At 40.5% G+C, this 21,374-nt stretch overlaps 1 protein-coding gene across 3 annotated transcripts; it reads left to right on the forward strand.

Annotated features, from left to right (window-relative positions):
• Window positions 1-635: 635 nt before the first annotated feature.
• Window positions 636-21,351, forward strand: pdzd7a (PDZ domain containing 7a). 3 transcript variants are annotated; one of them, XM_051426559.1, is made up of 18 exons: window positions 636-975; window positions 1,416-1,599; window positions 1,743-1,801; window positions 1,888-2,162; window positions 2,808-2,945; window positions 3,164-3,338; window positions 3,752-3,928; window positions 5,247-5,394; window positions 8,150-8,210; window positions 8,955-9,482; window positions 11,691-11,846; window positions 12,882-13,054; window positions 13,855-13,946; window positions 14,071-14,162; window positions 14,349-14,417; window positions 15,582-16,253; window positions 16,562-16,662; window positions 20,082-21,351. In XM_051426559.1, exons 4-18 carry the CDS (start codon window positions 1,970-1,972, stop codon window positions 20,256-20,258), a joined length of 2,952 nt encoding a protein of 983 aa, XP_051282519.1. In that variant the 5' UTR covers window positions 636-975; window positions 1,416-1,599; window positions 1,743-1,801; window positions 1,888-1,969; the 3' UTR covers window positions 20,259-21,351. The 3 variants fall into 3 exon arrangements, with proteins under 3 accessions (XP_051282519.1, XP_051282510.1, XP_051282501.1); XM_051426550.1 differs by lacking the exon at window positions 1,743-1,801 and having other exon boundaries at window positions 1,841-2,162; XM_051426541.1 differs by lacking the exon at window positions 1,743-1,801 and having other exon boundaries at window positions 1,844-2,162.
• The last annotated feature ends 23 nt before the right edge of the window (window positions 21,352-21,374 follow it).

Raw genomic sequence — 21,374 nt, forward strand, 5'->3', positions numbered from 1 at the left:
GAATTTAAACATATTGTATATGTAGGCCATGTGTTACGTTGTAAATGTGCTATGAAATAAGCTGTTTTAAATACATTTTTGTGATGATAGGGAGAAACCAGTAAAAAAGTTATGTGATTAAAAAAAGTTAAAGATGTTTCTGTTATTGTTGTTTTTGTTATGTTTACTTAAGGTTTTATTTATAGTATCTGCTTCAAGACATATATGATATGATATCTAATTCCTCACTATTTTTTTATGATGAATATTGATTTAGTTAATAAAGTTATTATAAAATCATAGATTATGTTCAGCTAAACAGTCTTTATAATTCCTGGGTGATGACCCTACTTCAAAATGAGATTTAAATGTCAACTTTAATCATATTTGGAGAAATAAGGTTATATTTCTTTTAAACAACATTTGCACGAATCAACCACACCAATAGATAAATAAAAATCACACATTCAAGGTCAAGGTCACCTGTTCCTGTTTAGCTATACACTGTATTGACTGCTATTAATATGAGACCATCAATTCCCTGGAGATTAAGTGTGATCAGCAGAGAGGCTGTGATGTAACACAGCTGACCACCGGGTGGGGTTGTTTAGCCATCTCACAGGCACGACGGGGGCAGTCAGGCAGATCGGCTTTTCCACAGGCGCCTCTCTGAAAGTTTGACAGACAAATATGGGCTTAATTAACACATTTATAATAACAAGGTTCACCCGAGGACAAAGAGGAGGAGGAGACTGACACGAGAGAAGACTTGAGTCAGTTTTACTGTAGTGCAATTAGTGTACTTAATCATCACTAGTCCATCGCTAATGGCTGCACAGCTGCAGGGGCTTATGTAAAAGGCTTAGACCTCCTAAGACAATAATGGTCACCTGGAGAACAAATGAGGTGGCACTAATACTCCGGATGTGTCCGATAATGCGTCAGGGAGACGGGCCAGTGAGAGGAGCTCGTCCGGCACATCATGGACTCGGGCAGGTAACGCTGTCACACTTTAGTTCACGTTAGTTTAAACGCAATGCCATCACGTTGCGATTGTTTCACAGGCGTGTTGTAACGTTTCACCTGTTCAAGGTTCGCAAGTTCAGACCGTGTTAAAGTCTAACGACACCGATCGGGACAATGTCAACAAGTAGTCCAGAAGTTCAGTTAGTTAACGTGAATAAATATATTGATAATAACAATTAAGAGATAATAAATTAGGCCAATCTGTTTATGTGTACTATCTCTTAATCGCTGTCCAAGGTGCTGATTGACAGAAAAACCCACTGGTGAAGTTCCCAATTAGTTATTTTTATTTTTATTTATATTTAAGTTTCCAGGTGAGAACTGTGTTAAAATAAGAGAGTTTTTTTTATTTTTATTCCACTTGCAACTTCTGAGCCCACATTACTCATCACTGCATATTCTCACAACAGATATCCATTTAATTAAACATGACCCGAGGGGAATCACCATGCACTGCTGACTTCTCTGCAGACAGGCCGGCAGCGTCTCAGCTTAAGCAGGGGGAAACAGGCACCGTGGGCTCTATGGAGATGGATTCAGGGACTGCAAACGAAACGAGTGGATTATACCAACTTCTTTAATCTACAAAGAAAAGTAGGAGTCCACAGTTCAATCATGGAGCGCTATTTTTTGCCATCTTTTTAAAAAAATGAGATATAGTTTGTTCATTCAACTGTGTTAACTTTGAGTTTTTCTATGTTACATTTTCTCACATGGATCTTGGATTCTTTTATTAGGCTTTATTTATGGCCTGAAACTGGTCTCAGTGAAGATCGGGGATTTTACCGACAGCTTTGTAAGTTTCTCCCGTGTTTTATCATCCACTCTGAACCAGCAGGTGCAAAAAACTCCAGGTTCTCACCACCTTTCCCCAAATCCCAGGCTGCACCTCTTCCATCCTGACAGCAGACCCCAGATATCCTCCTGTCTGGATGACTAAGGGAAGAGTAGCCAGAGACATAGCATGGCTCACTCCACTCTCCCCTCTGGCTGGAGGGAGATGACAAATGGAGGGGGGCACCCCCACTTCAACAATGGAGGCCAGACTGGGGGTTCCCACAGCACCACGCGCTACATGCTGAAGAAACAGCACCGCCACAGACGCAGGTCCTCCTCACCAATGGGCAGGGTCATTCTCATCAACACACCTTTTGATGGTGAGTCCGGCACATGAAGACAGTCCTCTGTTGCCATGGTAACACGCACAGTGCCAGGGGCAGCAGTCCCTCAGTCAGTTATAAGTCTAAGTTTGGATCAGAGTTTAGAGGTTATTTATTATTAATATCAGAAACATGTAGTGGTTCTGGTTCTTAAGATGGAAATATTTGCTGGCTGTCTTATTCTCCTATAATAGTAAACTGAATACCTTGTCGATCGGACCAAACAAACGATTCAAGGACGTCCCTTTTGGATCTGGAAACTACACATATACACATACATATAAAACAATTCATCAATTAACTGAGTTGGCAGATCGATAATGTAAATAATAAGTAAATACCACACAGGTATGAATATCTCAGTGACTCAGTGTTGAAAACCTTTCAAAAGCAAAGAAGGAACAATAAAATCATAATAATTTACAGGTGTTAAATATTAGTGCAACGTATTTGCAAACATATTGACGTTACAGTACTCTTCACCCCACAGTAATTGAGAAAATGGATCTGCAGATAACAATTTCTATTGTTCATCAAGAATTTCAAACCTTATTCTCTCGTGCCTCAGGCCTTGTCAATAATTGGCTGTGAGAATGTGCAGACCTTTATGGGTACATGACCGTGTGTTTTGTGTGTTTGCAGGAGGGGATGAGAGTGAAGACATTCACACACTGACAGTAGATAAGAGTCCAGATGGGCGTCTGGGTTTCAGTGTCCGTGGGGGCTCTGAACATGGACTCGGTGTATTTGTCAGCAAGGTGGAGGACGACAGCTCTGCAGGTTAGGAAGAAGTGTGTGTGTGTGTCTGTGTGTGTGTGTGTGCGTGTGTGTGTGTGTGTGTGTGTGTGTGTGTGTGTGTGTGTGTGTGTGTGTGTGTGTGTGTGTGTGTTTCTCACTGTGATTGCAAGCTTATTTGTCAGCGTGCTTACATCTGGTCATGTGGTTTCCATGTGACATTTTCTTTTGTGTATCATGCTGAGTTCCACCTGTGTCTGCAGAGCAGGCTGGGCTGACTGTGGGCGATAAGCTGATGGAGGTGAATGGGGTCAGCATGGAGAGCATCACCATGAGCAGCGCTGTGAAGGTCCTGACGGGCAACAACAGGCTGAGGATGGTGGTGAGACGAGTGGGCAAGATCCCCGGCATCCGCTACTCAAAGGAGAAGACCACATGGTGAGACTCAGAGTAGAGGTTGTGTCAATGTGAATGATATCATGTAATCTACAATTAAATATTTACACTACGTAGTTTATTCAACAACTGTACCAAACAGTTAGTGTGACTGTATACACTGTGCACACTACAACCTTGTTGATACCACCACTGACCTTTGCATGGCTCTTGTTTTGTGAAGTATTGTCACTTGACTGTAGCTCACACTTGTTATCTTTCTTTTGGGATATACTGTATCTTGGTTTCATGTGGCAGCAGTGGATGGATTACCGCTGTGACCTTTATGGCTATTTGATTAACCGATACTGACAGCGATCAGGAGAAAATGGAAAACTCTATTTGTGAATGTTTTCATGTGCGCATGTATGTCCTCTTTTGCATATGTGTGTGTGTGTGTGTGTGTGTGTGTGTAGGGTGGATCTGATTCACAGGCGGATGGTGGTGGAGGAGAGCGGCCGCACACCGTCAGAGTCCAGTTCAGACAGCGCTCTCCGCAGGATCGTACATCTCTTCACCACCTCAGATGACTACTGTCTGGGCTTCAACATCAGAGGAGGCAAAGAGTTCGGACTGGGAATTTATGTTTCTAAGTATGAACCAAGTGTTGTTAAACACTTGTTCAGCTTACGCTTGTTTTACACCTGAAGAGGCTGTCATCGTTAGAGGAAAAACATTTATTTTGGTGCTTTGTGTGCATGCGGTAGAGCCCAGGTTCAGCCCACCCTCTGGCGGGGTGTCCTTGAGCAAGAAAGAGGATAGTGGGGAGCAAATGAAAACATAATCTTTCCACAAGAAATAAACATCACATCGTACTCTCTTTTTGCATTAGATCAAAGCAACCAGGCTTCAGTTAGAAAGCTGTGGCAGTTTGTGTATTGCCATTACAACAGAAGTTGTTAAGAAGCTGCTTTAATGAGCTTGTACTGTGAGTAAGACAAACATTAACACAACATACACCACTAATTGTGAGTGAGATAAAAATACATCCAATAAATGTAAAATAAAGATTTCATAAATAAAGATCCAGTGTGTGACCTTTAGGAGGATCTACTTGCAGAAATGGAATCTAATATTCATAGGTATAGAGTTAGACTTAGACTTAGACTTCACTTTATTGATCCCTTTGGGATGACTCCCTCAAGGAAATTGAATTTCCAGCAGCTTACAAAACAGTTGTATAGAAAATAAAAGAGGTATAAAAAAATAGTAAAAAGATAAACGATAAACTCTTATCTAAATATAGAAAGTAAACAATAAACAGTAAACAATAAACTCTTAGCTACATATAGAAAGTAGAGATAAGAATAAAAGTAAAATAAATAAAATAAAATAAATGTAGAGAACTGTATAGAGGATAAATATAGATAAATATATAGGACTGTATATGGCATTGTGTTATTATACAGTGGATGAATGACAGCAGAAATTAGCAGTTAAATTAAATTATTGCACTATGTATGTTTTCATTAGTGTCACCTGAATATAGGATTATTTGTGTTTTTGTCTTAGAATTTGACGTTTTTTCCAAGAACATACAAACTGAACACTGGCTATAGATAGGTCCTTTTTATGAGTTTCATGGCGGCTATAGTTTCTCCTACTTACTTCACACTCTCACTCTTAAAAACAGATGCAAGCTGTGTTGAGTTAGCTGCAATCTGCAACTTCACTGCTAGATAAATCCTACACACCAATACTTAAAATGCAGAGTAGAAAATTAAATAAATACTTGATATAAGAAGTCAGGTATGATTTTAAACTTTTAAACAGCTCAGATTGAATAGACATCTATATCTCCTGTGTGTGTGTGTGTGTGTGTGTGTGTGTGTGTGTGTGTGTGTGTGTGTGTGTGTGTGTGTGTGTGTTTGTTTGTTTATGTCTGAATGCCATTACACATGTTCTCCTTAGGTTGGACCCTGGTGGGCTTGCAGAACAGCATGGCATCAAAATGGGCGATCAGATCCTTGCAGCCAACGGGGTCAGCTTTGATGACATCACACATAGCAATGCAGTCGAGGTCCTGAAGAGCCACACCCATGTCATGTTGACCATCAGGGTGAGAGACAAATTTAAAGCTGCCCCATTCAACAGGTTTTTTTTATATTAAAGGTGCTGGATACGACTTTCAGACTAGATGTCTGCAGCACCATCATCTCATACCAAAACAAATGAGTGAGCGCCACAGCCAACCAGACTCTTTTGACAAAAACATTAATTGTACCTCCCAGATCATAAAACACACTTAATTCAAACTTGACAGAAACAAAAAAAAAAGGTTTTTCTTTATTTCCACTATTCCAACAACAATTACAAACTCTGGTATGGCTGAAACAAACTCGTAATTCACGAAATTAGAAGAGAAAAAAGCTTCAAAACTGGCTGCTACAGGGGGCATTTAACGTTAGCTAATCCTTGGGGACAAATGCGCCAGTCAAAGTACATCCACTAAAAGTGCTTGTTTGCCACTCACAGGCTCAGATTGTTATTCTGTGTCTGACAACATTATGAAAAGGATCCATGCAGAGATCGACCTATCTAACCTAAAGAGTAAGATAATTTTTGTTTAACCAGAAACAGCATGTATACAGTTATCACTCACCACCAGATTTCATAGACAAAAACAAAAACTTAACCTAGCAGATAATCGTAAAACATACCTCAGTCAAATACCCCACTGTACATTGCCTGCTTAGCAACAAACAGAAGACAGACTAAGCTTATCTTTATCTGGTGGGAGAATTTAGCAGCTTTAGCAGTCAGATATTTCCCTCAGGAGTTTGTGGAGAACCAAACAGAGATAAAAAGAGAGTGCATACTGGTCATACGTTCATCTGGTGAACAGAAACACTCCAAACAAGTGCTGATGGTCCATGTCGGCTGGATGTGTAAATAAGCAACAATCTTCTCACTATATCAACTTCATAAGGTGATAATATATAATATTTTTGTTTTTTGTTTGTTTGTTTGTTTGTTTGTTTGTTGTGACAGATTGTTGTCCTTAAAGGCACACTATGCAAGATTTTTACCTTAATATAACAGCTTCAAAGTCATGTCGATGGTAAACGAACTTGTAGTATAGCGAATCATCCCGATAGCAAAGCTGGAGAGGGACACCGTTGGCAGAACCAGCAATGCAAGTCTGAAAGGTGGCGCCCCGCCAAATCTCGTGAGAATCACGAATTGCTTTACGGCGCGACGTCACATATATCAACAACATAAGAAGCAGCCTCTATGGAAGACACTAGCAGGCATTCACTCAGACGTTACCTGGTCAGTAGAGTCTTCAGTAGGCTTCCATCCTACTGAACATGTACCGGTATACAGGGGGGAGGGGATCAGGCCGTGAGTGCAGAGACGCAGAGTCGTATATAGAGATGGCTCTGGTGAGTGGTATTTACGAGTTTACGTTAAATACAAGTACTCCGCAGCGACTCTAGGGGTAGCTGTTTGACAAAACCGGAAAACTGCATAGTACGCCTTTAAGTGTCCAAAAAATCAGTTAATACAGGTCAAAGTATTATTTCAGAAATAATTTCCCCTTTGTCCTCTACACTGTGGTGCAGTATTGTATGGCAGGGTTAACCATTTGCTCAGGTTTACACATAACAATTGATTGGGTGCTTTAAGTGCTGTGACACAATAATAAATGTTACAGCGTGTTAAACAACACCAGCACTTCTCGGGAGGGAAGCACAGTCAGCTGGCGTACAGCCCTTGAATTCCTCGTGTGTCTGTGTGCACATGCATGTGTGCAAGACCGTGCCACTTAACCTGTGTAATTTTTAGATAAAGGAATTGTGTGTATGTTTGTGTGTATGAATGGGCATATGTGTGTTGTGCAGTGTGTTTGAGTGTGTGTTTGTGAGCTCACTCAGCTCGCTCAAACATTGCTGCGTGCTCATTTTACTCCTCTGATCTCAGGTTCCACGTGTGAAAAACAGCCAGGGACTACGTTCATTATTCAAAGGCAGTCAGGGATCAGGTTATAATCAACAGAAAGCCTAATTTTATGTCTTCCTTCTGTGCTGTATTAGACCCATTTGTGGTCACACATGGTGGAGCCAAGGTTAATTTAAGTTACTGAACACTTGGGCATCCAAGGCTTCTGTGGAAAATTGTAGATGTAACCTTGAGTGTCTTCTCATTGACTCTTAAGTAGTGTATTGTTGACACAATCCCTTAAAATAGACTTGAGTGGCTATTGGACACAAATTCTTGATGCAAAATGGCTCATTCCTTTAAAAACATTGCCTAGAGCAGTTGTGTCCAAACCTTTGTAAACCTCAGCACTCTTTCATATTGATTTCTTTCTTCATGGTACCCCTTTATACCCATTACAACCCACAACACGTGTACATGTACCCTTTTCAGCTATAATGACATCATGGATATTTGTTGTAAGGACTTATTTTAACAAACTAACAAAGTAATTCACATTGACATAACACATGCAATGTATATATACAGTATATGAAAGAACATGAATATTAAATCAAATAATAGAGGAAAAAAACAGTTTTAGGCTATGTTGCTGTGAAGAAGATAACCACCTGTAGGTGTCTGACCAATGATTGCTTGTCCCGTCGGCCATTACATTTTGTATAGACATTCATGGGGACCAGAGGATGAATCTTAATGACTTTGACGACCCCCTGATTTATTTGGTTTTCATTGATACAGACATTCACTCCCCTACGTCAAGGAAACAGAGATTCTACTTTATAAGCATCAAGTGTAGACGTGTGTGCAATTTGTAGTTTGTTTATTTTTTATATTCTAGCTGAATATTTCATGTTTTTGCACTTCAACAGGAAGCTGGGAGATATCCTGCATACAAGGAGATGGTAGCAGAATATGGATGGCTCGACAAACGTATGTTAACTATTCCAAAAGTGTGTTAATCACAGAATGCGATTTTACAAGATAGAGATAGTGTTTAGGTTTAGTTTTTAAAAGAAATTATGACTTGAACAGTGGAGTGAAAGGAATTGCCTTCACTAAATATTAGAGAACAAAGTAATGAACATGTGATCTAGTGACCTTTTCTTTTTCTTTCTCATTTTCATTTGCACAGCCACATGTTGGACTCAGAAATATATAAAAAAAAAAGTGGAACATTGGCCACATGTAGCCTGCTCATTCTAAAACCCTGTCATTCAATTTCTTCTCTGGACTCAAATTCCTTCTTTTTCAGTTTGATATGAGTACTTCTGAACACAGCCAGGGATTAATTCAGTGTACTCAAAGGCAGCTCAGTCGTCTGGAACAGGGCACGACTTGGCAACTGGGTCAAGATGCAGAGTCATTTTGAGTCATTGGAGTTTCATTTTGAAAAAAAAAAAAGAAACAGAAGAACTCCTGGTTCATGTTCTGTCTCTTGAAAGTTTAGAGGATTAACAGGACAGGAGGGCAGACAGGTTTTTATCCCGACAAAGCTGTCTGTGTAAAATAAGAGAATGAAGCTTCCTATGCAAATCTTATTCAGTGTGTAATCTAGTAGCTTCTGTTTGTTGTACTCAAATATAGTAATTTCATAAAGTATTGCTCTTGCACAGTAATATTTTAATCACACACTAATCCCCATACTTCATTCTGATTATGAAATGTTGTCTACAGTGGCTAATGGGGCCCCCGCACCATCCTCCCAGTGTTCAGACTCAAACTCCTCTGCCTCCTCGTTGTCCTCAAGCACCCCCCTCAGCTCCCTCAGTGGTCTCTCCCAGGTTCTTTTCCCTCCTGTCTTTGGCTCGGAGATGGTAGACGTCGCCATCTCCACCGAGGACCGCTCCCGGCGTCCAAGCAGCGCTGAGCGAACTGCTGACACCGCCATGCAGACTGACCCCCACCCACCAAACTACCTGGACCACCCCTCACCTAATGGGTCGTACCCCGACAGGCTGGTTGCCACAGAAACCAGACGGACTGTAGGTACCACAGTTCTGCTGAAGGACACAGTCATACGGGGGAAAGGTGAAGGACCGAGGGAGATGGGAGGAGCTGCAGAAAGAGGGCACGGACGGACGAGGACGCTGTCATCTGGGGACCAGGAAGTAGCGAAACACTCACCTAAAACGGAAGCACTGATGGCCCTGAGCAGACCAAGGAAGCCAATCAGACGTTCCCAGAGCCACATCACTGTGTCAGGTGAGACGAGACCTGCAGGGTCACAGGGATTGTAAGGGGAGTGAAACTGTGACTATAAGGTTGCTTTATAAATGTAGGTGTAATATTAATTTACAGTACAAAACAGTTATTCCTATTATATAGCTTGTGCAACAGAGAATACTGACATGTTTATTTTTTCAATCTGCAAAATATCGAGGAGATATCTTGGTCACAATAAAACTAATTCAAGGCCCTTATCAGACATATTTGTACATATTTGAGTCTGCAGCTCTGTGAGGCTGTAATGGTCAATATAAAGAAAACCAATATGTGGCAATATTGCATTGTTTATTTGTCGGAGGATGATGTAAACATAGGTAAATTTCGGGTTGCTATAGAGATATATGTGATGTTGGGAGAAAAGGTGAAAAAAATGGTTACAGATGTAAGAAACTATCTTCCTGAGCATGAACATGTATGACACTGATTGTTTTTCTGCAGTTTTAACAGCATCAGCGTTTTTATCCCAGGAACTACTTTTCAAGGAACAAAAGGGTTCCTTCAGCCTGTTTTTGTTTTGCGTTTCCACGGCGGTCTAAAGACCAACAAAGATTAGGCAAATTAGTTTGCTGACATATTTAAAAGTGACGGTTGTTATTTTACACACATGATAAATGTTCAATGATGTCAGGACTTCGTTGTCGGTCCGTCTGTCATATGATTTCTTCTATAACTCCATGTTAAAGTGTCAAAGCACAATGAACAAAAAACAAACTGGTATGCTGCTGCAGATTTTAAAAAATGGTGGTTGGAATTAAATGCTGCGAGTCCTCGACCAAACAGAAATGTTCAGCGCTGCAAGCCCCACCCACCTTTCACCTTTCAAGGTTCCTGGTCCCTGGGGAAAGTTCCTGTGGTGGAAATGCAGCTTAATTTCTATGGCATTTGGTCATAAATCAAAGTAATTTTGACCTAAGAATGCCGTTAGATGAAAAGTCAGAAGATCACAAAAGTTCATAGTGACCATTATCAGTCAGCCTATGCTCTGTATTGTGGTTGTTGATTATAGTGGCACTATCATCCATCTCAGTTGAGAAACAAACCTTTCCAGAATCATGGCCTGGTGAGTATTGCAGCCATAGTCAGGTTTAGTCCTTGAGCTGATTTTTGTGACAGTACCTGCATTCACTGTGTAATGAGATCCACTCCCACACCCTCCAGAGATCTTTCTGCAGGGCATCAGTCAGTTTAATGACCCCTCATCCCTCTGTCACTCCAGGAAGTAAACAAGAACATCCAAGCTCCACATGGCTGATTTAAGCTCCAGACAGAATTTGTCCAAGAGCACAAAGTTAACGCAGACTCATGATTAATCACTGCTCTTTACTCTCACTTGTTGAGAAATGAATAAGAACAAGCATATGTAGAAATATCCATCCAAGCCTTGGCGGTGCTGTTGAGTTATTAGCCTTTCCTTTTTAATTTATCCAGCCCGTTCATACCTCCAGGACCTGGCGGGGGCTTGGGGCAAAGCCCAGGGCTGATTGGACATTTGTTATGTAAGCTGGAGCACTTCGCTGTAGTGTCCTCAATAGATGGGGGTGTGCTCAGGTTGGTGTAGCTGCAATTCATCAGTATTACTGTGTTACTTTACACAGTGGCAGATTTACTGCAGTGAACAGAGGAGCTGACTGGAAGAGAAATGAACAGTCTGTATTCATAGCGGAGAGTGTGTATCACCCACTGTTACAGTTAAGAAATGGAGCAGCCTAATGAATTATGTTTTCAACACCATACATAGAGCTGAAGAATGTCCTATTCTCGCAGATATATCTGTAGCAAATATGGCATGTAACTGCCTGCTCTTGATTAGTTAGGTTTAGTTAAGTTTGTTTAATTAAATTACTTGTTCTTAATCGTTTACATAACACACACATTGTTAAAATTTGTTACACTCATATTTCACAGCCAGCCACATTTAAGACTAAGTTATAGGCTTACGTTCAATGAACAAAAGATGATTTTGATGAAGATTTGTAAATAAAACAATCTATAGATATTTCTGTTCAATGCTTTTCAAATGCGCCTCAATAATGTAATGTTTTTGAGTTAAAATATCTTCATTTGGTGGGTTTTCCAAGCAAGTGTTGATATATGTGATCTGCCCCCATTTGGTATCTGGAGTGTATCCATATGTTAATTCAGAAGGATTGCATATTATGTTGTCCTTTTTTTTTCCACCTTTAGAGGACAGACAGAAGAAGAAGAGGCAACAGAAGGAGAAGCGCTCTACAGATGGTAAAACCAGCCTGCAGCGATCTAAAACTTTTGTCAACCTGTTATTTAAGAAAGACCGTAAAGAGAAGAGTCGCTCCAAGTCACCATCTCACCATGCTGACAAAGGTGAGGGCGTGGTCACAGGACACATTTTTTTTTCCAGGCACATATTCAGCATCCCACCAAGTAAAATGTGGCTTAAGTGGAGATACGGGCCATGATTTAGAGGTCTGGAACCATGCTAAGTAAAATACAGTATCCTGTTTCATGAGCTATTCGCTCATTTCTGGGAGTTCATAAGTTTACAATAGCTTTGGTGTTCAGTGGTGATATGGGATGTGGACCTCCAAATATCAGACATAGATGTGAGATGATTCAGCTGTGGAACCTCCTCACTAAAAAGACTCATTCATGATGCTCATTGCTAATTGATTGAAGGAAGGTCTGTTGATGTTTGGTACAGACTTAAATTAAGAACATAATGTACCATGAAAAACAACTAAGTGTGGAACCTTATGTGTAGCAGAGTTAAACCAAAGGACTACTACAACTAATTATTTGTTTGTTATGTGCTCTAGGTGAGATAATTAATTATATGTCAAGAGCTACATTTTCTGGAGGATAATTATTTATTTATATTTATTTATAATTAAAATATTGTTTTAGAAACATTTTTAGACTTATTAGATGCAGATTTCATTTTCTGAGCTTCTGTCAAACAAAGTATGTAAGGAGACATGTTCTTTTCTGGCAGATGTTTCACCACTATAACAGTATTTGTGGTGTTAAGTCCATGTGGGAGTTGCTTGTGAATGAAAAACTTACTGCACACTTCTCAAAAATCTGTGCACTGTCATGGTATATGCTCCAAAAATAACCATTACATCAAATAATGCTGCTTCGGTGAATAAAGACAAACTAATAAAAAAATCTGCCACTGAGATGTTCAGTGTTCACTGGTGTGTGTAAGGTCATTTCATTAGATTCGAGAATGTTATTGAAATTAGTCACCATTAGTATTAAGGTACTAAGGTAATTAATAATCCAAGAAAAATCTTGAACTGGTTTATTTCCATTAGAAAAAAGTAAAAGTATCTCATGCCATTTGCAGATATTGTTGTTTGCATTTTGTTTATTTCAGTTTTCACTTTAATTCTTCAGATAAGGAGCAGGGTCGTCCCTTCCAGCTCTTGACCTCCCCGAGGGAATCTCGTGCTGGGGTTAAAGACAGCAGCCCACTCCACCGACTAGAGACCCTGCAGCACGTGGAGGACATGGCAAAGAAACTGCTCATCCAGGATGAGGTGGCTGCTGTGATGAGACACTGTCGGCGGGTGAGTTCCAGATCTAAAATTACCATCTCCAACACCTCAGTGGCACTGTCCTTTGTGTGTTTTTCCTCCCACTGAATGAAAATCAGCCAGACTACTTACAGACTTAAGTGTGCAGTATTGTTCCCTGTGTCGCTGTGTCTCCTTCAGTGAGAGATGTGTCTGGCAGCGACTGTGACAAAAGACGGATTTGGCCTGTCATTTATGATTAGGATCAAATATCAGCCATCATTTGATCCCCTTGTCTCTCTCGGCCCATCTCACACTCACCGGTCAATTTCAGGGGATCAGCTCCTTGGCCGACCCTTTGCCACCACTCCAGAGGATATCGAGTCTACTTAGAGCACAGTATGACTCACCTATTAATGCAGTAATTAAACACCAAAGACTGAAAACAGCCGAGTGTTGTCGTGTTCTTAGAAAAGTGAATATTTAATGTACATATCAGAAGACAAACTAACTCCTAATCGTTAAAATGTACTGTCATATCTAAATAAGCATATTTTGGCTTTGGTCCATAGGTTGGGGGGCTCACAGGAGACAGATTTTTTAAATAATTGTAAAAATTGACGCAGCAGAGGCACAGATAACTTGACATTTAGTCTGAAATATGGGTCAAGCTTGAGAAACAGTGGATCCTACATTTCCCACTTTTGTCAAACTTCACACATTCAGCTTGTGATGCAGACTTTCTATCTCAAGCCATGATATCCAAGATACTTCATGTGTAAAAAATTGGCGGAGTGCCCCTTTAGAAGTCCTTCTTATTCTTCTTCTCTAATTTGTGTAATCCTTTCCCTCAGTTTTTGTCCGACAATGTGATTGAGGACCTAGTACGCCCCCTTTTAGCAATCTTGGACAGGCCAGAAAAGCTGCTTCTTCTCAGAGAAATAAGGTGAGATACACAAACTATATGTATATTATATATTATATGTATATCACTCCTTTTATATATACATACCATATAAGTATGTGTTAATATATATGTGAGTTAACCTAACTAATCATATCCTCTGCAGAATGCTGGTGCCTACTACTGAGTTGGGTCGGTTTGACAGCATGGTCATGCCCTTTGAGCTGGAGGCGTACGATATTCTCAAGAGTCGCTCTGGTAAGCAGAATCACTTTTCAGATATTTGTATTCATACAGCTTGACATTAATGCCCAATTTCCTGTTTGCATGAAAGAAACAAAAGATTAAGAACTATAGAAGTTAGAAAAAGCAGGTAAGAATACACAAAGCCAAGAAATGTATGTAAAATCTGTGATATATCTTTAGTTGTTTATTTCTTCTTAGTGCGTTCTCCAGCTCTGCGATCCCCTCGCAGTGGAACCCCTCGACGTCACCTCATCACCCCAGTCCCAGGTACACAGGCTGTATCTTCCTCTCACCCTTTCTCTTTCCATATTTCTTTCTTTTGCTGGCCTTTCTCTAATCCCAGAGGAATATGAGATACGAAAGGGGTTTAAACCTCTCACCTTTTGTCTCCTTGAACCTTCTGCTCGTACTTTTCCTCCCTCATCTCACTTATTTCCTGCCTGATCTCATATCACAGACCATATCCCGTCCCTGGCATTCCACACACACACATACCCCCCCTCCAACACACATATAAAACACCCACACACACACATCGCCATGCACAAAATATCTCAGGTTTCCTGCGCCTGCGATGAAGCTGAGGCTTGTGTTACATCTCTGTGGCCAACAGAAAGGACTGAGACGTGACTGGTTGGCCAGTGTGACACTTCAACAATACAGAGATGCTTTTAGCCTTTTCCCCATTCAAGAGTCATTGAGACACAATCAATACGGTCTCACTTTAGACCCACTGCAGCCATCTCACTTACTAAAGTCACTGGTTAGGGGTCACAGGGTCAGCATTATGAGAGCAGAATGAAGCTGACTGGGCATCACTGTCAGTGTTTTGGAGGGCTGAGATAGCCAACATTGTATCGCAAGAGATGCAGAATTGGACATTTTTTTTATCCCGTTGGATATCTGACTCCCTAACCTCTCAACACACTGTTGAATTAAACCTTATCAAAAACTATAGTTGGTCCTGTTGGGATGATAAGTTGTATATTGTAAGAGGTACATTACTACTGCACTCAGTTTGGTGCTCTGCCTCACAAAAAGAAGATAAACGTAGATAAAAATAGATATTTTTGTTTTGCAAACAAATAATAAATATAAGCTGACAGTGTCATCTCAAAGAGCCTTTAGTGGTCAGGAGAATGCTTATTTTATCCATTTGTCCCAACAGTTTATCACCATGTGACAGTAAAATTGTATGTTTTTGATCTTTTATATTGCTGTTGTCCTTGAGAATGTAGTCTTTTTATTTTCTATTCTTCTCTGTCCCAACATTCACTTCAAAATATCAAATATGTCTGTCGTGAGTCTGACAGTGTTATAGGAGCGCAATGCTAAATCTGTATTTATATGCAGAAGTTCTACAGAAGTTCCACAACTGAAAGAAACCTCTACTTTTTCATGGTTAAAGCTGAACTTTTTTTGTTTGTCCAGACTACAAGGGTGGGTTCCACCTCCAGCCGGTCCAGGACACACTGCGGGACCGTCAGTTGATTGAGGAGTTGGAGAGATTACGTTTGTCCAGCCAACAGTCAGGTCATGTACCTCCGTCACGTGCCTTCACCCCTCTGCTGGATGTACCTATAGACAACTACATCTCCTCTACTGTGCGCTCCCGCTCCCTGAGCCCTTTACCCACCCACAGCTCCTTCCTCATAGAATCCCCACACAGCACCCAACGTGGGCGCCAACCCCATCGCTCCCCAAACAGAAGAGATAATGGGGGGTTGCAGCATGATCAATTCTCCTTGTTGTCAGTGTCTGACCGAGGAGATGGGGCTCCTGAACGAGGGAGGTCGCCTGTGAGGAACGGCCGTGGGAGAGCAAGGAGGGAGACGAGTCCTGACAGCATAGATGGCAGACTGAGCAGGCAGGAGGGCTACACAGAGGTCAGCGTACGTGTTCCTTCGCAGCGGCGAGGGAGAACCCCTTTGGCTGATGTATTTGAGCCCATGAGAGAGAAGAGTCCATCCACAGGCAGAGGGAGCAGTCAGCAGGTAAACGGACATTCACAAAATGGTCATGGTGTGAAAAGAAGAGCAATTCTGCCACCTGAGCAGTATGAAATCCACACTGTCACCATCTCCAAGGCCAAGCAGTCGCTGGGTGAGTACAACACAGAAACACATGCATTTTGTACTTTGATTTAAGTTTAAACTGAATGTATGTTCATGAATTTAAACTGTTAAATTGTTATTATTCCTAACCTGTGAACCATGTTTGTTCAATATGCTGCGTGTAGAATAAAAACTGCCAAATTATTATTGTTAAGCTGTCCATTTTAATGTGTTCCCATATCTATTACGTCACCAGTAGAGGTCAGGGCATCACTTACTCTACTAAACTGAATTGAGTTAAATGCTGACTAGTTAGAATACACTTTATTATTTAATGATGTTCCTGTGTGTTTACAGGTATTAGTATCTCTGGAGGTATGGAGTCTAGAGTCCAGCCCATGATAAAGATTGAGAAAATCTTCCCAGGAGGAGCTGCATCTACAAATGAGGCTCTGAAGGTGAGCAGTTATGGCACTTTTGTTCTTTCATAACATCGTGATTTTAAAGCAGATGATGTCCATCCTTAGTTGAAGTGTATTGTAAGTACCTGTCAGACCATCTGTCCTGTGGTTATGAGTGGTTGTTGCTATAAGAGAGGTTGAAGGTGTGCAATGAGGAGTGGAGAGGAGATGAGCCATCTCAAGTAGCCCATCGCCTCCATTATTGATGAGGTACACAGGTGCTGGTCTGCTAATGTATTGCTAATATATTGACTGCACAGTAACTTAACAGTTGTCTGTGATCTTGGCCTGGTTCACTTAAACACACATGATACACACACACATTCACTACAGTTAACCACATCGACTAGAGTCAGAAATGTAGCGGTTGAACAAAACCTGCATTAAGATACTTGAAAAGAAGTGTGTGTTAAGTGTTGTCTTAAACAATGTATACCTGCAATAATAGGCCTGTTTGTGTGGGTTCATTTGCATGTGTTTTCTAACAGCTAGCTATCAATTGACAGCTGCTACCAGGTCTAATTGGCCTGATTGGAGTGTCAAACATAGAGGGGATCCAGTATCTGCTCAGACTTTCAAATTCTAAGAACTTCCCGCTTACACACACATGCCTGCACTCACAGTCACACAAGCACCACACACACAAACACATGCTGTGCACCCAGTCACAAGAACAAGAAGAACATAAAAGGAAAAGAAAATCTTAACATCAGTATACTGTTCATAATAACCAGGTTTAGTAAGTAAATGAAAAACGTATGTTCGCAGACTCAGTTTAGCGAGTTAGCACTGTAACATTTGCTAATTAGCAATGAATAGCCTAAAATAATCTGGCCCATAAGATATCATAAACTACCCCCTCATATACAATTAAAATAAAAACACAATTCTGTTCTTAAAAATGTATTTCATTTAGTGCAAAATAATGGGAAAGGTCAAAAGTGCATAAGCATGCATAAGCCGAGCATTTTTTGTTAAATATAATAGTGGTAATGGACATACTTCCAGAATATTATATACTGACATTGTCATCCCATATGCCACAAGCTATATATAAGATATAGGGTAGTAGCCTCAGACACAGATATATGGCTACTGGCTTGCACCTAGTGCTATCTATTGTCCCTGCCCCTCACTTCCCAATGAGGCATGTCAGCTCGTCCGTATCAGCTCCCTGACTCAGGGCTATCTCGTCCTACTCTGCAGAGGGAAGTGAGGCCGGCTCAGCTCAGTGTTAACATGCATCCTGTTTCCTTCGACCCGCACTTATGATAACATATAATCAGTGAAGAATGTTGTTGTGTGTGAGTCTATGTGTTGCCATTTGTGCATATACTTTCCTGTTCATCAGACTCTGCCACCTGCTTTTATCAGCGGATATCTGGACAAGAGTGTGTCATGAGCCTGGATTTAACCAGCTGTGTAAGAGTTCGTGGAAAACATGTAACAGCTGAATGGACACACCTATTTAATGTGTGGGCTTTGGTGACTGACTTTTAATCTATCAGCAGGTTTGAATTTGTGGCTTTAAATGAAATACTATTGGATTGATTGAAATTAAATTTGATACAGACATTAACATCTTCCTTGATGGATTGTAATGACTTTGGTGATGCTTTAACTTTTCCTTTGGTGCCATCATCAGGTCAAAATTATAATATGTGAAATACAACTGGTTTATGAAAACTAATGGCATAAGCCTGTATTTTATTTTTGTGTTTATTAACAAATGTTAGCATGCTAACAAGCTTAACTAAGTTCATGAACATGTTAGCATGCTGAAATTAGCATTTAGCTCAGAGCACTGCTGTCTGTAGACTCTCTGGTTAAATGTACATTTTTAATTCTGTGAACACCACAAATAATACAAATTTAATTCCCCTCCGTAATTGTTTTGGCAAATATTCAGGGACAGATCTCAAAACCAAACTAGCTTAAATTTTATCACTAGAAGTAAATGAGTTAATATGTTTTTTTGATAGATTTAATAATAATTTTAGCATCTATAATGAGATGCACCTCTATTGTTTGTGTGTATGTAGAGATTTCACTTAGAATACGTAATACACAGAGTCAGTTCTTCCTTTCTCTACCTTATCTAAATAATCTAGTGTGATTCATTTGTAATGGCCTGGTAAACCACATTATGAACGATTCGCTGATCCTGAAGCTGTAGTAATTTTTACAGTCCATGTTATTTTTGGATCGTGATGTCCATTGGCTAGAAAAAGAGGAAACCTTATAAATGTGCTCCATAAATGGCCGTAAAGAGGATGGGGCAGATTAGGTTGTGATCTATTTAATTCAAATAAATTACTTTTCAAAAATGAAAAAGCACCTTTAATCTCCTCTTTGCTTAAATGGATCTAAATCTTTTGATACTGTTCTCACGGAAGGCTATAAGGTTATTGGTGAACATCAGACTGCGTGAGCTGTAAGAACAAACACAGGGCAGCAGATCTAATCTTCTACATCAGTGGTTCTCAACTTTTTTGGTGTCAAATACTTTCAAATTGATACACATCAGGCTGTGGACCCGTATTTAATAATATTTAGTCTCAAGGATCCACATCTGATTTAGTCACTCCATAATTGTCTATACTGTACATTGGTAGATTAACAATGAAGAGTTTGAAACCTATAGCAGAAAAGTTATTCTTATACATTCTCTCATCGGGTAAACTGCTAGTCAGTGAAATAATAGTGAGATAAAAATATTCCCCATTTTTCTGTAGACCCCCTAGAACCCCCTAATGGACACCTGGACATCACTTGGTTGAGAACCGCTGTCCTATACAAACAAAATATGTTTGGCCCATGACAGAATAAGGAGAAAATATATTTGTGTCTAATGAGTGGAAAGGAAAAGGGAAAGAGACGTGATTGGTGGAGATACAACAATGGCCATCGGCCTTGCGTGTCTGTGTTGCTAACCTTCACAGCGATTGAGCTCATGAGGCAGGTGCATCCTTGGCAAGCGCTGATGACATCAGAGGAAGTTCCTCTCCTCGGGGGTCCAAAGTTTTCACTCTCTGCTCGCATCCTGCAGGAAACACTGAGCAAACTGTCCCAGCTGTGTGTGCGGTTGTCTCAGTGTATGTTCTTTTTTGAACAACTTTATATGTGCTCTAGTGACGGCCTTCACTGTGAATATATTAAAGTAACGGGAGAGCCCCAATTCTCTCTGGCATAAATCAAGTTCCCGCTAAGGGAATCGCAATCACTGCAGATTTACAGAAACCGTCTATAATGTTGTTGATCGCTACAGAAAAAGAGATACAGAGAGGAAGACAAAAGATACAAATATATATGTAATCATGAAATATGAATAATAATTAATCTTAGTCTATGTTTGCAGAGAGTTTTGCATGTTAAACTTTGTACCTTAAACAGTTTACCTGTGTTTGAATTCGCAGGCAGGGTATGAGCTGTTGTCCGTGGATGGCGAGAGTCTGCAAGGTGTGACTCATCAGCACGCGGTAGACGTAATTCGCCGTGCGTTCAGCAACAAGGCCAAAGACCCGATGGTTTTTGTGGTCAAGGTCCCCAAAGTTCATACCAACCCCACCAGCCCCAGGAGGACTGCTGACTAACCTCACAGTGTGGCTCACAGCCAGACTGCAGCTCGGGCATAACGGACACAAAGGCCTGAAACTCCTGTGGGAGTGAATGAACAACAGGATTCACTCCACGAGAGGAAATATGGGAGAGATAGATCTCCAGTCATGGTGGAGAGGATTGGATGCACAGATTTTTCCTATGAAAGACATGGGAGTAGTGGGAGAAAGAGAAAGGTGAACATGTTGAAACAGGTTTTTAAGACAGACACAGCCGCTTGTTTATCAGGATAAAGATTGTAATAAATCACTTTTGCTACGATTAAATGTAAGATACTAAATGTTGCAACTGTACAACTTTTATAACATTCTTAGTGTTTTTAGCAGACATTTTACTAAACGCATACATTGCACATTAACTGGAGAAGAAGTAAGTAATAATGTAATTTATAATATGTGTTTTATGATAAGATTATGTGGTCCATGAACTCCTCCTTGGTTGAAATTGTGCCACTGTTCGACACATGGCAACCTTTCCGTGACCTCTAAGCACTGTCTAATTGTGGAGCCAGTGGTCTGCACTTTTCAGTTGGAACATCTCAGTCCAGCAGCTCTGCAGACCTGCCAGAGGGAGATTACTCCAGACTGTGTTATGAGATTTATAGATTTATACCCAGATTAAACCCCTGTATTATGTCAAAACTGATAGTTTGGGTTTAGTGGTTGTCTGGGGGGATTATTACAAATTGCTGCTCAGTATTTTTGTGCTGTATTTTTCTGGCAGAAGTGCTTGTGCTCTGGACCAATCCGCCACTTTAGAGGCTTAATTACACCACGCTGTGGACTGAGCTTATGCAGACATGTGGAGGAGTTGGAAAAACATGTCAATGAGAAATGCAGGACATGAAGGCCAGTGGCACAGTTTAAATCAAAGTAGGGTGGAGGAGATATGGCAGCAAGGTAACTGGAATATAGTGTGCATAGTGCCTTACTTTTGCAGTGGGGAAAACACTGATAAATGTTACCCAAACATTGGTTTTAATGTGCTAGAAAAGCTCAAGGTGAAATGTTTCAATTCAGACATGTAATTAAATTTATAGATGAAACTGATATGCCTTTGAGTTATTTCAAAGTACTTTAATGCAATAAATG

Source organism: Dicentrarchus labrax, unplaced genomic scaffold (genome assembly GCF_905237075.1).
Source record: "Dicentrarchus labrax unplaced genomic scaffold, dlabrax2021, whole genome shotgun sequence".
NCBI lineage: Eukaryota > Metazoa > Chordata > Actinopteri > Moronidae > Dicentrarchus > Dicentrarchus labrax.

Excerpts from the sequence above, each read along its gene's own strand:
- pdzd7a (XM_051426559.1), top strand. The coding sequence starts at position 1,970 with ATGGCTCACTCCACTCTCCCCTCTGGCTGGAGGGAGATGACAAATGGA. Across the intron at positions 3,929-5,246 it reads CTGGGAATTTATGTTTCTAA|GTTGGACCCTGGTGGGCTTG; the intron begins GTATGAACCAAG and ends TGTTCTCCTTAG. Across the intron at positions 14,163-14,348 it reads TATTCTCAAGAGTCGCTCTG|TGCGTTCTCCAGCTCTGCGA; the intron begins GTAAGCAGAATC and ends ATTTCTTCTTAG.